The sequence below is a fragment of the Malania oleifera genome, chromosome 6 (assembly GCF_029873635.1).
Source record: "Malania oleifera isolate guangnan ecotype guangnan chromosome 6, ASM2987363v1, whole genome shotgun sequence".
Classification (NCBI taxonomy): domain Eukaryota; kingdom Viridiplantae; phylum Streptophyta; class Magnoliopsida; order Santalales; family Ximeniaceae; genus Malania; species Malania oleifera.
In genome coordinates, this window is record NC_080422.1 from 105,743,551 (window position 1) to 105,759,228 (window position 15,678).

The 15,678-nt window shown below is 34.3% G+C and overlaps 3 protein-coding genes across 3 annotated transcripts in view; 2 read left to right on the top strand and 1 right to left on the bottom strand.

Moving 5' to 3' along the window:
- Window positions 1–904: 904 nt before the first annotated feature.
- LOC131158748 (uncharacterized) lies at window positions 905–5,860 on the bottom strand. Its single transcript, XM_058113605.1, has 5 exons — window positions 5,439–5,860; window positions 5,171–5,276; window positions 4,880–5,083; window positions 1,081–1,132; window positions 905–999 (listed from the first exon to the last, which is right to left on the bottom strand). Exons 1-5 carry the CDS (start codon window positions 5,858–5,860, stop codon window positions 905–907), a joined length of 879 nt encoding a protein of 292 aa, XP_057969588.1.
- Window positions 5,861–9,449: 3,589 nt separating this feature from the next.
- LOC131157651 (uncharacterized) lies at window positions 9,450–11,344 on the top strand. Its single transcript, XM_058111961.1, has 2 exons — window positions 9,450–10,707; window positions 11,291–11,344. Exons 1-2 carry the CDS (start codon window positions 9,534–9,536, stop codon window positions 11,320–11,322), a joined length of 1,206 nt encoding a protein of 401 aa, XP_057967944.1. The 5' UTR covers window positions 9,450–9,533; the 3' UTR covers window positions 11,323–11,344.
- Window positions 11,249–15,678, top strand: part of LOC131157650 (uncharacterized) — a 65,927-nt gene continuing 61,497 nt past the window's right edge. The window contains exons 1-3 of the mRNA XM_058111960.1: window positions 11,249–11,381; window positions 11,495–11,657; window positions 11,762–12,060. Coding sequence (XP_057967943.1) covers window positions 11,370–11,381; window positions 11,495–11,657; window positions 11,762–12,060 — 474 coding nt within the window. The 5' untranslated portion in view covers window positions 11,249–11,369. The remainder of the gene's footprint in view (window positions 11,382–11,494; window positions 11,658–11,761; window positions 12,061–15,678) is intronic.

The following is a 15,678-nucleotide window of genomic DNA, read 5'->3' on the forward strand; positions in this document are numbered from 1 at the left end:
AACTCGAATGGCTACTTGGTAATGACTAATAGTTGGTTTGGCTAAAAACTGACTGAGAACTTGGATTGAATAGGCAAGATCAGGTCGAGTTAATGTTAAATATAACAACCTCCCAACTAATCTTCTATAGGCCGAAGGATCTTCATACAAATCAGAATCTGAAGCAGTGAGCTTTAAATTCAAATCCATGGAAAAATTTGCAGGTCTGGCACCAAGAACTCTAGCTTGTTCAAGTATTTCTAGAACAAACTTCCGTTGGCAAATTGATATACCAATTTTAGATCTTGCTACCTCCAAACAGAAAAAATATTTGAGTTCCCCCAAATCTTTAATTGTAAACTTATCATGTAAAAAAGTTTTAAGTAATTGTATTTCAAGAAAGCTGTCACTGGCTAAAACAATGTCATCTACATAGACTAATAAAGCTATGAAGGATGATTCAGATTTCTTGATAAACAAAGAACAATTGGAGCTACCTTGAGTAAAACCATAAGCAAGCAATGTTGTGGATAGTTTAGCAAACCATTGCCTATATGCTAGTTTCAAACCATATACTCTTCAAAAGTTTACAAACTTTATTTTCTCCTTTGACAACCAAACCAGGGGGCAACTCCATATAAACCTCTTCATGTAAGTCACCATGTAAAAATGCATTATTGACATCCAATTGGTGAAGATGCCAATTTTTAATAGCAGTTACAGCAAGCAGTAGTCGAATGGAAGTAATCTTTGCTATGGGAGAAAAAGTGTCAAAGAAATCCAATCCTTCTTGTTGAGTGTAGCCTTTAGCTACCAATCCAGCTTTGTATCTTTCTATAGTTCCATCTGCCTTAACTTGATTCGAAATACCCATTTACAACCTATGGTCTATTTATTAGGAGGAAGAGTAACAAGTTCCCAAGTCTTATTTTAACTCCAAGGCATTTATTTCATTTTGCATTGCAGTTTGCCATTCAGAAATTTTAGCAGCCAATTTGTAACTTTTGGGTTCAGTGGAAGCTGAAAGGGATACGAGAAAAGCTTTATAAGAAGTATACAATCAATTTGTAGAAAGAAAATTAGATATGGGATATAAAATACCTTTATTAGGAGAGCAATCAGCAATAGAAGATGAGGGAGTTGCATATGGAACCTGTGAAGCAGTACCACAATAATAATCTTGCAAGTAATTTGGCATTCGTTTAATTCTTGAAAATTTTCTAAGTTGTGGTGAGGAAATATTTGGAACAGGGTCAGCGTTCAAAGATGGTTGATTGTTTATGAGAATCTGATCTGAGACAATGTGCTGGTTTGATGGTGAATGTTGATCAGAAATAAAATCAGAAGAATGAAAATGTGAATCTAAACTAGAATTTATTGGAGGAAATAGGAAGGTATTGTTGGCCTAACAAGACTTACAATTCTTATTTTGATGATAACAAATCATGATGTGTTTAATGTGGTTCAAGTGAAAGTTTTTCAGGAAAAAGGCAAAGCTTAAAGGTAGTGACAAAGCTCAAAAGGATGATAAAGCTTATGGATTAAAAAGAGATCTTGAAGAGCATGAGGATTAAAGATAACTTGATGAAAGCTCAAAGAAAAGATCGAAAACTCAAAGATGATGGAAGAACAAGAACTTACTTGACGATCAAAGGATTAAAATGTTAAGGATGTTTTGAATGTAAGTACTTCAAGTTAAATTTCAAGTATAAACTGATTTGAAGATCTCATAAAATCAAAAGAAACTTAGAAATATATTTTTTAAGGAAACTCTAAAGAATGTTTTTAAAATCAAAGAAAAGAAAGGTTTTTGAAAAAGAAAAGTTTTTGAAAAATAGAAGGGTCAGGCGACTGTCCTCTTGTGGCAGGCGACTGCCAAATTAAATGAAAAATTTTTCAAAGAGACAGTAGCATGCCAGGCGACTGCCTGAACATAGCTAGGCGCCTAGGTGGTCATGCCAAGCGACTACCTTGGTTCTAACAGGCGACTACCAGTAATCTGTGTTGTGAGTTTGTTCTATGATAGGTGACTGCCAGTATTCTATGTTGTGAGTTTGTTCTATGATAGGGGACTGCCAAGTCGTGGCAGGCGACTGCCACTCGAACGTTGGCTTAAAAACTCTCAACGGGAAGATTTTTTAAATGAAGTTTTTGGACACTATTATTTTGAAAAACTTGGAAACTACTTCAAGGAAACTTTGGGGGTAAGGAATTAATTTTAAACATCTATAAATAGCCCCAAACTTAAAAGATTTTATACACCAAGAAATTTTCAGCAATCAAAGTTTTCTAAAAGGCTCTCAAATTCTCTTGTGTTCATTCATCTTCAACTACTGAATTGCTATTGATTTAAACTCCGAAGTAAAGCCTTCAAAGTCAGAATCTTTCAAATTTTGGAAGATACTTGGTGATCTAAATTGAGTATTGAGCTTCAAATTCTTTTATATTTGAATTACTTTGAAGTATACTTGTTCTGAATGTTGCACTAACCTACTCTGTTGTGAAAGTGTCTTTTGTACACAAACTTTTCTATATCTTGACTCTTGTTTATAGACGATTCAAGGTTGTAGAATTGTTGGACCGAACAAGGGGACATCTTTTGGAGAGGTAGGCTCTAGCCTAGTGAAGGAGTGTTTGAGCGTGGGGTATCGCTTGTAAAGGTCTTGTTCCACCCGTCAACGAAACATGTTTAGTGAATCCTTTGGTGATTTGACAAAGGCGAGGACGTAGGCTGGGTATAAGCCAAACCTCGTAAAAATCCCCGTCTCACTCTCTCTTTCCCTATTCTTTATTTTCAGTTCATATACAACTGCGTGGATATTTTAAATATCTAAATTATACATACTACGTATATTTGGAAATCAAGTAAACTTAAAGTCCAATTTTGATTTGGATTGCGGAAACCGAAAAGGAGTACGTTGGTTACACCATATCTTGCGGAAACCGTACGAGAGTACATTACTTGGTTAACATCTCAAAGATAAATTTACCAAGAGTTTATTTGAATTCTAAATATTTGGAAAGAGTGATTGGATTCATTTATACAGGGCTTTACATCAGCAAGCATAAATTCTCATTCACTACAGGGCTTGGTTCAAATTTGGCTAATATCAATCAACAACCATTTTGAGTTTTTATATTACACAAGTGCTATGTATTGGCTTGTTTGTTTGCTTTCTAATTATAGTTGATTGGTTAGGTTGAATGATTGGATGTTTGTATGGTTAAGAATTAAATAAAGAAACTAAGTTCTTGAGTGCTTAACAAATTAAACAAATAAGTCACGAATTGGTTAAAAGAAATAAAATAAGTTTAATAATTCTAAAAAGGAATTAAAAGAAATTTTTAAAAGTCAATTCACCCCCCTCTTGGGAAGCTATTCCTAATTTCAAGCATGTGTTTCAGGATTGGATGGAAAAGCCTTGAAAGAAAAGACATTTTTAGAAAAGACTACATTTCTTAAGATGAATACCTTATTTGTATTAAGGTCCATTAATTTGTAGCCATTTATGTCAGAAGGGTAACCCAAGAATAGACATTTGGTAGCTCTCGGGGCAAATTTATGTCTATGATTAGTGAGTGTTGATGCAAAACAATGACAACCAAACACTTTGAGGTGAGAAAGATTTAATGGTTTTTCAAATAGCATTTCGAATGGTGTTTTTTTTGTTGAGAAGAGGATTAGGAATTCTGTTTATAATGTGTGCTGCAATTAACACGCAGTCACTCCAAAAAATTAAAGGCAAGTTTGGTTGAAACATTAAGGCCCTGGCAGTGTTTAAAAAATGTTGATGTTTCCTTTCCACAACTCCATTTTGTTGTGGAATTTCCACACAACTTCTTTGATGTATAATGTCATTGTCATTATAGAGTTGAGTCAAAAGGAATTCAGGGCCATTATCTGACCTTATTGTTTTGATAGAAACATTAAACTGAGTTCCTACCATTGTGCAAAAAATTTTAAGGATAGAAGGAACTTCAGATTTCATCTTGAGCATGTATAACCAAGTACAACATGTATAGTCATCAACTATAGTAAAGAAGTATTTGAAACCAAAATAAGAAACGACATTGAAGTGACCCCATATATCACAATGGATCAAGTCAAACTTTTTATTTGAACTGGTTTGAGATACAGGAAATGAAATCCTTCTTTGCTTTGCTAAATGACATACATGACAAACATTTGTAGAATTGGAAGATATAGATGACTCTAGCTGTCTAAGAAAAGGTAATCTTGAGTTAGAAACATGGCCTAATTTGTAATGCCTAATATCTAATTGATTTTGAGTAATAGCTAAGGCCAAGGAGGAAGAATGAAACTTGGGTTGGTTGCAAGTAGTAGCTTTTGAAGTAGCTTGAGATAGATGGTACAGTCCATGTTTCTCAAATGCAATCCCAATCATCTTCTTTGTTGATTGGTCTTGTAAAAGACAATAGGAGTCAAAGAAAGAAGCACAAATATTAGACTGCTTTGTTAGTTTAGAAACAGATAGTAAATTGAATGAGAAACTAGGAACACATAACATATCATTCAAAGATAATGTGTTTAAAAGACAAATTTTGCCAATATGTGAGGTTGGAACAGAGTTCGCATTTGGCAAATTAACAGAAGTATTGATTAATTTAGGTGGAGAGGAATATTATAGTGGTGAAAAGATCTATGATCTGTTGCACTTGTATCTAGAATCCATGAGGATATATCTTGTAAAGGTGAAGAAATAGAATAACAAAGGTTTGAAGGTTTACTAGAAAATTGAGAAGTAACAATATTTACAGCTGGTGAAGTTGTTTGGGTGGATATTGGAGATGAAGAAAAATTTGGAAGTTCTAGCAATTTATTAAATTCCTCAGGAGTAAAAGAAAATTTTTAATCCTCGTTACTGTGTTGAATGGAGACCTCAGAGGTTGACATAGCAGCATAAGCAGTGGGTGGTTTGCGTTTCCCTTTTGGTCTAGTCCAGCCAGGAGGGTAACCATGAAGGTGAAAACATTTCTCTATTGTATCTCCATTGTATCCACAATGAGTGCAATGTAGAGAAGATCTCTTCTGTTTGTCTTTGGTAAACTTCGATGGAACAGATGGAACAGATGGCTGAATACTCTATTTGGCAATCAAAGCATAAGTTTCATTGTTGACAGAATTATTTAGTTGTCTTTGACTTTCCTTCTAAAGTAGTTAATAGAATACTTTTGCCATACTTGGTAATGGTGAAACCATAAGCAATTGGCTTCGAATTGAGGCATAGGAGTCATTTAAGCCAACAAAAAATTTCAACACATAATTAGATTGTTGTCTAACCAACAAAAAATCAAACAAGTTGTAGGAACATGTTGCCATCTTTCCACAGCTATAGATTGGGAATGGTTTGTAATTAACATACTCATCCCATAATGTCTTGAAAGAATTAAAATACTCAATAACTAATTAAGAACCCTGATTAATAGAACTTAGAGACTTTTCAAGATGAAAAACTCTCAGACCATCACTTCGTAAGTATCTTGTTTGCAATTCTTTCCGAAGATCAACAGTAGATGTAACATAAAGAAGACTATTCCTTATTTCTTTGGAAATGGAATTCATTAACCACAAAATAACCAGATTATTAGCACGCAACCAAGCAGTATAAAGAGTACACTGATTAACAGGAGGAGCAAGAATCGAACCATCAATGAACGCTGCTTTATTCTTGACTGTTAGTGCAACAGTGATTGATTGACTCCATGCGATATAGTTATCACTAGTAGAAATTTCAGAAACAAGTAATGCACCAGGATTGTCACTTGGATGCAAGTAGTATGAACTGGATGAATCGTCTGAAGGATTGATCATGTGATGAGAAGTATGAGAACTACTGAAATTTTCATCAGTAAAAGTCATTTCTAGAATTTCTCCAAGAAATGCAGGAAATATGTATAAGAAAAATACAAGAAAGATTTCAGATCAAAATCTTTCCTTACAAAAAAAAAAAAAAAAACTCAATATACACTTGGGAATAATGCTTGCAGCTCAAGACAAGGCCAATGTCAAGCAACTATCTTTTCACTTGTAGAAAAAACTTGAACTACGAAATCATCATCATCTTCTCTGCTTTTCTTCAGATTTCTGTGAGTATTTGCATCAACAAAATCTACAGTGGGAAGAGATTCGAACCCTATAAGAGAGGAATGGCAAGTAGAATTCTTCAAGTTTTCTTGAAACAAGAAGAGAGAGCAGAAGACAGTTGCTTTGATACCATGTCAAATTATAGATTGTTTGAGAAAAATGCATCGCAACTCTGATAATACAAAGTATTTGACTATATTTATACAAGGCAAGAAAGTTTAACTAACTATAATTATAATAACTAACTTATCTTCTCATCTTCCAGTTTAACATGTGTAGCCTTAGATTTTAACTCCATTTGTTCAATGTGTGAGGCAATATTCCAACATTTTTTTAGCATTACGTGTAACGACTTGCTAAATTAACTGAGGTTTTTTTTTTTTTTACAACAATTATTGTGAAATTTCACTGCTCTAATTCTTCCATATATAAAACTAACCATCCACTTAAGCAACAAGAAGCTAAAATCACATAACCACCACCATATATAAATATGTACAATAGCAGAGAGCTACAATGTTCACAAACTATACATATATGACTGTTTCCCCAAAATACCCTCAACTGGGCTAGGGTTATACAGAAATACTCTCGAAAATACTCATTCTACTGACAGAGCAGTACTGAAGCCCCTCTACCTGCGAGCCTGATCTGCGAGCCTGGCTGGATCACCTAAAAAATATTAATTTAATGGGATGAGACGATGCTTAGTAAGACAAAATATGCTATTGCTAGTGTGTGGCAAATGAGTTACAATACTATGAAAATTTGTTTCTATATAATCATGAACAACTGAATCTGTAAATGCAGTACAAGTAATATAAACTACACCATTCTTCCATGTTGTTTAACATATCAATAATTTAGGTTTCGATACATAATACTTTTAATATATATAAGTATATTCCCTGTTTCTGTGAAACTGTACATATATAATAATAACTGAAAACTTCCTTGGATGGATAACTGTATGTTATGATTTAACCCCTCATGATAGGATTGTGCGGCCCGTAGGCGGGATCTATCATTGGCTGGCCTACCAGGATAAACCACTATACTCTATTAGTCTGATCGGCCCTCCTCAACTCATATCTAATGGGGAGCCTGTCTATACGTGGGCACGATTGACTTATCTACCACGTATTATCTAAATAGGTGGTTGCACTCTATGCTGTATATAGCAACGGTACCGTGCTCTGTAAACTGTATCTATAATGGTCCATCAGAGTCTGATACTATATAATACCTCTCTATATACAACTATCTGTTTTACCATGATTTTGTAATAACTGTATTAACCATGACGCTATAGTAAACTGTATTTATATCAACTGTGTTTATGAGATTAACTGTAAATCTATATGTCATGGTACTGTAAAACTGTATAATCATGATATTCTGAAAATGCTGTAAAACATATTCACTATCTGTATATTTTGTATAACTCTGAAAAATACTGTAAAATATATTTCTGTACTATATCTATATTCCCAAACCACACAGTAATTTAAAACATATTAAACATACTTGATAAACTGTATAAATTTCTGTTGTGAGTAATAATCTGGTAATAACGTATAATTTATATTGAAAACATATTAGAATTGCCTAGCATAGCATATTTCCCTTACTTGATTCCTGCTAAAAAAATTTCCTACTATGATGGGTCCTACACCCGCAGGGTTCTCCACTCAATACCCTGAAAACTATATATCTTAGAACAAAATATCATTATTTTTACATCTACTACATTTTCTACAACTACTGGAAAGTCAAAATTTGCTTAAAAGACCTTACCCTAAATCTGGGATGAAATCCAACTCTGTCCCACCGACGATACGCTCCGGCAGACTTGAAGAGAACTTCCCCAGGAGCGTTGTGGTGGTCTTAGATCGTTGATCCGAAGACTAATGGAGCCGGAATCGAAGAGAGAAGGGAGAGAAACCGAAGAGGAGAGAGAAAGTAAAGTTTTTGCTGAAAATTCTGCTTAAAATCCGAGTTTAACACTATTTATACACTGACCTTCATCTACAAGCCACGTCATCTCATCGACGAGGTCACAAAGAAGGTTCGTCGACGAACACCATCTCCTCGTCGACGAATTTCAGAGTTTAGAAAACAGTCTCTCAGTATCTTCTCGTCGACGAAATATACCCTCGTCGACAAGACCCTATGTTATCCTCATCGACGAATCCCCTATATTGATCGACGAGTCCTTGATCAATTTCCTAGGTTATTATACCCTATATTCGTCGACGAAGTCTGCTGGCTCTTTCTGTTTCTGTTTCTATTTCCCCCCCTCTTTATTATTTAAATGTCATTATTCTTCGGGTCATTACATTACGGTTGATATGTTACTTGGATTTAAAATATTGAATTATGTTTTATTTGTTTTATGATGTGTTTAGTCATTAAATTTTTATAAAATTACATCTAACAAACATTTTGTAATATTATAATTACTAGGCATTTTTATAATTTATTAGTAATTTTTATTTTTTATATATTTTTAAAAATTTTAAAATAATGATAAAATTATTTTATCATGCTTATGTCAATTGATTGATATAAAGCGATCAGCCGACAAACTATTCAATTCGAGAATCAGTTAGTATGTTCAGTTTTCAAGACTTTACACTGACCATTTTTTAAAATTTGATTTATTTAATTTGATATCATTTTATTTTTATTTTTTTATATATTTTTAAAAAATTATAAAATAGTAATAAAATTTTTTTTTGTCATACTTATGTCAATTAATTGATTCAAAGTGATTAGACAAATAATAATTTAATTTGAAAACAAGTTAAGTTTCCAATTCATTTATTTAGTTTTTAAGAGCGACACCACTAAACAAGCCCAAGGGACGATGGGTTCCTACTCTATTGATGAATCTGTTATAGACTTACTAATCATCTTATATTAATGACATTGCGTTGGCCAATTTTTTTAATTTAATTTATTTAAGTTAATATTATTTTAAAATATTATTTTATTAAAATTAAAAATTTATTTTTTACATATACTTATTAGTTGACTAACTGTCAACTAGCAGAAGATTTATATTATCAATAAATTTAAATTCTATGAAGCTTTCTGGTATTTTTAAAAATACAGGAGTTGAGTGTCATATTTAAAAAGTTTAGGGCATGTTGTTGGATTTATTATTTATTTTAAGATACTTGCCAAACTAAACCTTAACCTTCCTTCCACGGACTAAAATTTCAGTGCCCTCGCCACGCGCCTTCTGCACTCGACTACACGCGCCAACGTACTCCAACTGCCAACGCGGGAAAGCAAGAGGGTCACTTTGGCGCTTTGCTTAAAACCCTTGCAATCCCCGCCCCGCCCCGCCCTGCTCATCTCTCTCTCCATCCCCAAGAAACTAAGCCAGAGTGCGATACAAACAACTGTAAACAAGATAGATACACAAAAACCCTCCTTGCCAATGGAAGAAAGGCCATCTTCTTCTTCATCGTCGTCGTCCCATGATACATTTTTATCTTCACTGTTGGTCCTCGGAGGCAATCCCTTCCGCCCCTTCGATATCTGCGACTTCTCAGGCCGCTGCAAATGGACTGTCGCAGTCGCAAGATCATCCAAGACGGCGAAGGCTGAGCCTGTTTTCAGCCCCAAATTTAGTATAGGAGGCTATGCGTGTCGCCTCGTGTTCTATCCTAAAGGCGACCCGGCGTGTCAAGATCGCTTCTCGTTCCACATTCAAATCACGGACCCTACCAATCACAGATGGGACTGCTTCGCCTTCTTCAAAATCTTTATTATTAATCATCTTAATATGTTGAACTCCGTATGCAAAGAATCTGGGGACAGGTTCACCGATAGGAAGACGTCACATGGTTGTAAATTCACGCGTTCTTCTATTCTTGATCCCAAATTAGGGTTTTATTTTGACGATTCTTTGCTCATTGTGGTTGAAATTCGTGTTTTAAAGGATCTCCTGTGGTGTCGTGACAACAATGACTTGAATTCGGCTTCGGATGTATTGAGTGGGAACTACACTTGGAAGATTCAGAATTTTAGTGTGTTTCAGGAAGTGATTGCGACACAGAGAATAACAAGCCCCGTTATTAAAGCTGGGCCGTTTAATCTTGCTCTCAGTCTTTCTCAAAGTGTGTTTAATGGGGTTGAGTGTTTGTCTCTGTATTTGGAAGGTAAGGGGGCAAGTTTCTGGTGTCTGTTTAGACTTTCAGTGTTGAGTCAGAAGGTTGACGGGCACGTCCATAAGACCTTATCTGAACGACTCGGTTTGGAGGTTATCCTTGTGAGGACTAGAAAAGTTGGCTGGGGTGACTATATGAAAATGTCTGAACTTGTTAATTTGGATAACGGTTTTCTTTTTGATGATGCAGTGGAAATTAGTGTATCATATTTTGTGATTAAGGATTTCTTTCATTTATCTAAGAATGTGGGATTTCTTGCGGGGAGTCGTGCTCGGGGACCAAAGAAACATGACGAGTATGCTGGGAAGATAACTTGGAAAATTGGGAATTTCACGAAGTTGAAGGATCTTTTGAGGAAGAAGAAGATCAAGGGTATCCACGTTAGGAGTGAGAGGGTTCTGATTGGGAATCGGCATTGTAGCCTTGTGGTATATCCTAGAGGTACAAATTTTATGAAAGGCTTAGTTTAATTTTCTGTACCCTTCCTTTTTGAGTTTACTCAATGGATATTTAGTGACAGATTCAGATTCCCAGTTGGGGCTTTGAAATTGATTGCAAAAGTATATTAATTAGATGGGAATAACTACTTGTTGAAAAAAAACCCACGATAGCATCTCATGATTTTTTACTAATTAATTTAAGAATCATTTCAAATATAAGCACTTCATGAATAATTACATAGCAGAATTCAAGTTACTTTATCTTTTCAAATATTTGGATGTTAATTTTTTTATCGTATTATGTAGCACTGGATTTTTTTTTTTTTTTTTTGAAAATAGGAAAATTTTGTAAAGAGAAAATATTGTTTGGTGAGATCAAATTGAGCAGATAAAAGCCTCGTAAGCAACATGTGTGTGATGCATCTAGTTTTCCAAACTTTGAAATAGCAAGAGAATTGATGGGATGTTGGCTTCAATTCATGATGCCAGGGAAGTCACAGCCACCAAGTCACGTTTCAGTGTTTCTTGAAGTTACAGATTCACAATTTGCTCCACGTGATTGGAGTTCTTCTGTGTTTTACCAGTTGTCTCTTGTGAACCAAAGGATGGAAGATAAATCTATTACAAAGGAATCACAAAGCCGCTACCCCGAAGATTCAAAATATGGGGGTTGGAGTGAGTTTGTGACTCTTACTAGTCTCTTTGATCAAGATTCTGGGTTTCTCGTTGAGGACACAATAGTCCTTTCTGCAGATATTCTAATTTTAAAGGAGACATTTTTAATGCAGGAAAAGTTAGATTCAAGCATCACAGGCGTTCCACTTATTCCGGATAGGAAAGCAAGGGCTTTTGAATGGAAGGTGGAAAATTTCTTATCCTTTAAGGGACTAATGGAAACCCAAAAAATATTTAGTAAATATTTTCAAATTGGTGAATGTGAGTTTCGGATAGGTAAGATGGTAATTTTGGTTGGGTTATTTAAGTCATTATTGGTTACTTCATTCAGTCTATGGTTTTGTTATCTTGAGTTGCTTGCCTCTTCTATTATGTTGCAGGGTTTCGTAAGTCATTGGATGCCTTATGTGCGTACATGGAGTGCGATCCGTCAGTTGTAAATGATCCTGATAAAAATTTTTGGGTCAGTTACTCGCTTACTCTGGTGAATCAAAAGAGCCCTGACAGAAATGTGTTGGCAAAGGCTTCTTTCTTTACAAGGATTGGGAATTCTTCTGTTGAATTCATGAAAGTATCTGATATGCTTAAAGCACATGGTGGATTTCTTGTTCGCGAGACTGTTGTTTTTCTTGGGGAAATCCTTGATTGCTGCCCGTGGTTTGAGTTTTCTAGCCTTGAGGTTTGTATGCATGATAGTTTTTATATATATATATAAGTAGTTTTGTGTCATATAATTTCATTTTTTTTTCTACAAAAAACTGCTAGTAATTTGAGTGGGAATTTTTCATTCACTACTGAGTTCCTTAGTTGTTCTATGATAGGGCCTGAAAGTTTAATAATCAGATGTAATTTTCTGTTTCTGGCAGCTGTCAAAGAAGCTCATTTTTTTTTTTTTTTTTGTGAAGAGGTTAAATTATAATGTGAACACACTCATATACACACTCTCTCTACAAGAGGGCACATACACACACATACGGATATAAAATGCAATAGAAATTATGATTTAAAAGTGAGTTGATTAATGTTTTCCACTAGGTTCCTTAATTGCAGAAGACCTAGTCAATTTGTCGTTATTCTTTTAAACTCATTCCCAATAGTTAAAATTTAGGTAAATTATTAAATTTCCATCTCATCATTTGTAGAATTGAGAATCTAAAATTTTGTCTCACATCATCATCACATGGAATTATATAAATTTTCCTTGTTTATTCAATTAGAGTGCCCTCAGGCTGCAAGGATCCCTGCTTTGCGAGGGTAAGGGGAGGGTCGTCACAGTGTGTGCAGCCTTACCTCTACTTTTTATGCAGAGAGGCTGTTTCTCTTGACTAGAATCCATGACCAACTATTCACAAGGGAGCAACCTTACTGTTGATCCAAGGCCCACACTCTTTCCTTGTTTATTTGATTGAACCATTAAATTAAGAAGAAGTTGAATTGATGTAGAACAGACAGTTCAAGGCCTTGAGCATGAGGATTTTGTTTGAAAGAAAGAAGTGAGATGCTTGTGAAAAAAAGCATGATAAGGTTACAAATGACCAGGATATGTTCTTAAAGAACATAAAAGTTATACAAGAACCGAAGAAAAGAATATGAATAAGAAGAACTAAAGAAATGCTAACTAGATACCTTCTAGGAATTTCAACAAGATGAACTCATAAAAACAAGCTTATCTTTTATTCCTTCTGAAACAAATGCACAGGTGGGTCAACACCGTGCTACATGTAGGCATGGCTTTAAATAGCAGTATTGGTCCGTGTAAAGGCAGCATTCATGGTATAACGGTTTCAGCCATCACAGACATTATGGTAACGGGTAATAGACGCCGTGTCCCTGAATTCATTTTTTGCATTAGTAAAATTCTTAAAAACATATAGATTCACATGTTTTGAGCCCAAAAATTCTATATGTTGAATGATTTTTTAAAGTAAATTTTAATCAATTTAGATATAACATATGCACAAGTATTGGATGTCATCTTGGTTGCTTTAGCTGTTATTGGTGAGAAGAAGCACACATATGCTACTTTTCACTACTTTATTTTGATTATAAGTGAAATTCAAACTTAGAAACCATAAATATAAAGGAATATAAAATATTGAGCAGTGTTGGGATCCCCACATCGCCAGTGCAACCATCATAGATGCCGCATCCCAGCAAGCTTCCTTCCCATTACATCATTTGCCTCTACAACTCGCCTATCATCCAGTACTTCTTGTCCTAATCCTTGGGTTACAAATTCAACTACCATTGATCATATAATAGGGAAGATCTTAAATTTCAATTTCAACTAAAAATTTGAAGCTCCAAAAGTACAAGTATTTTGATTGAAATTTTGATTTTTTGATGTCAATTTTGATTTCAATTGAAAAAATGATGTAAATTTGTAGTAAAGTATAGAATTCATTTCTGAAACTTTATAAATGGCTAACAGACATAAAATGTAAGTTTTGTAGGACTAATATATCACAAATTAAATACTTTTATGTTGTGTATGAGGTATAATAATTGTAATACAATATGTGTATTAAACATATTCAATTAATATAAATTAAAATCATAAATCGAATAAATATTATTTATTATACAAATAAAGATAATTTAGACATTAATGGTTAAATAAATTTTTGTTGTGAGTTCAATTTTTCACATAATTTCAAAAATCCCTTGCAATTATCTTTTGTTTCAATAAAAAAAAGGAAGAAGATAAATTAAGAGAGAAGTTTCACATTTTGTCTAAATCTCACATTTGAATTCCATGAAAATTTCATCTATAGTTAACATTTTGGCAAATTTCATGAATTTCGAAATTTTTGATAAATTTTGGATTATTCATTGAAATTATGATGGAAATTATGTAAGACGGAAATCGACTATCATTGTGGTTTCAAGGGTAATGGAAAGCCGAAATTTTGGTTTTGACAATTTTGTGGAAATTTTAGAGTAGGATAACAAGTATACCTAATTTCTTCTCTACTCTCTAGTATTTTGAAAACTTACCTCATGTTATCCTTGATGACACGTCCACCACTCTTGTTAAGGGAATATGAACTATGAATCCCCACTTCCTCTGTTTCTCTTCCTTTAGTTTTGTATTTTCCAAGTTTCGTTTAATCCTATGTATATTAGCAAAATTACCAAATCCATGAATTATTTGGTAACATTCTTCCCTAATTCTGTAGTCATTTGGATTTGAAGATGAATATGATGATTGGTAAAGGGCATGAAGTTGGTGGACATTCCCACTTTAAGCCACTATCTCCTTCTATTGCCTACATTGCTATTGTCATACCACTCCAACCTAATGTTGTCCTTCATTGGGAAAGTTAAAACAACTAGTTCCTACTTTGAGTCCAATGTATAGCCTTAAGTATGAGTCTTGTTTGTTGGGATAGCATTAGTGTGTTCCTTTTGCTTCCAAGTCAATAAACGGGCAGCAAGCCCTTTCTTGTCAGTCCATTCTTTTGTTTGGGGTCCTAGTTAGGATGTGCCCAAATTGGGTTTCTAATACTTTGTGACTTTTGTTGATGAGTATTCAAGGATGAAATGACTAATTGGATCTATGTAATGAAGGATTGTTTTGAGTTATTTCATATCTTTTGTGCCTTTTGTTCTGGAATAAAGACTCAAGTTGATTTGCCTGTTTGTATATTTCTAAGTGATAATGCTAAAGAGTACTTCAATACCCAATTCGCTACTTATATGACTTAGTTTGGTATTGTTCATCAGTCATCCAATGTCCAAACTGCACAACTAAATGGGGTTGCAAAGAGAAAAAATAGACATATCCTTGAAGTCACTCATACCTTACTTTATCAAATACATGTTCCTAAATTGTTTTGGAGTGATGTTGATCAACAGGATGCTATCCTCTGTTCTTGTTGATAAAATCCCCTACTCTATTCTCCTTCCAAATGTTCCTTTATTCCCTTTACCTCATCATATATTTGGTCTACGTTCTTTGTTGATCAGTTAACTCCTAGGGTGAATAAGTTGGATCCTTGTGCTATAAAATGTGGTTTTTTGGCTAATGATGCACTCAAAAGGGATTTACCTTCTTTAAGTCTACACCATACTATTTTCAGTCTTTGAGTGCTTCTGACCTCAATGAGCTTGTTTCTATGCCTAATTTTCTAGATTCTAGTTTCTTGCCTATCAATCTGCTTAGTCATCCACCTGTATCTCCATGTAGTTTTAGTTCTTCTTGTGCCTCGATCATCCTAATCTATAGGTTTATTCATGATGGTCGCTCAAGGGAAGAGATTCCCCTCCAACTTCTACTGCTATGCCTTTGATTTCT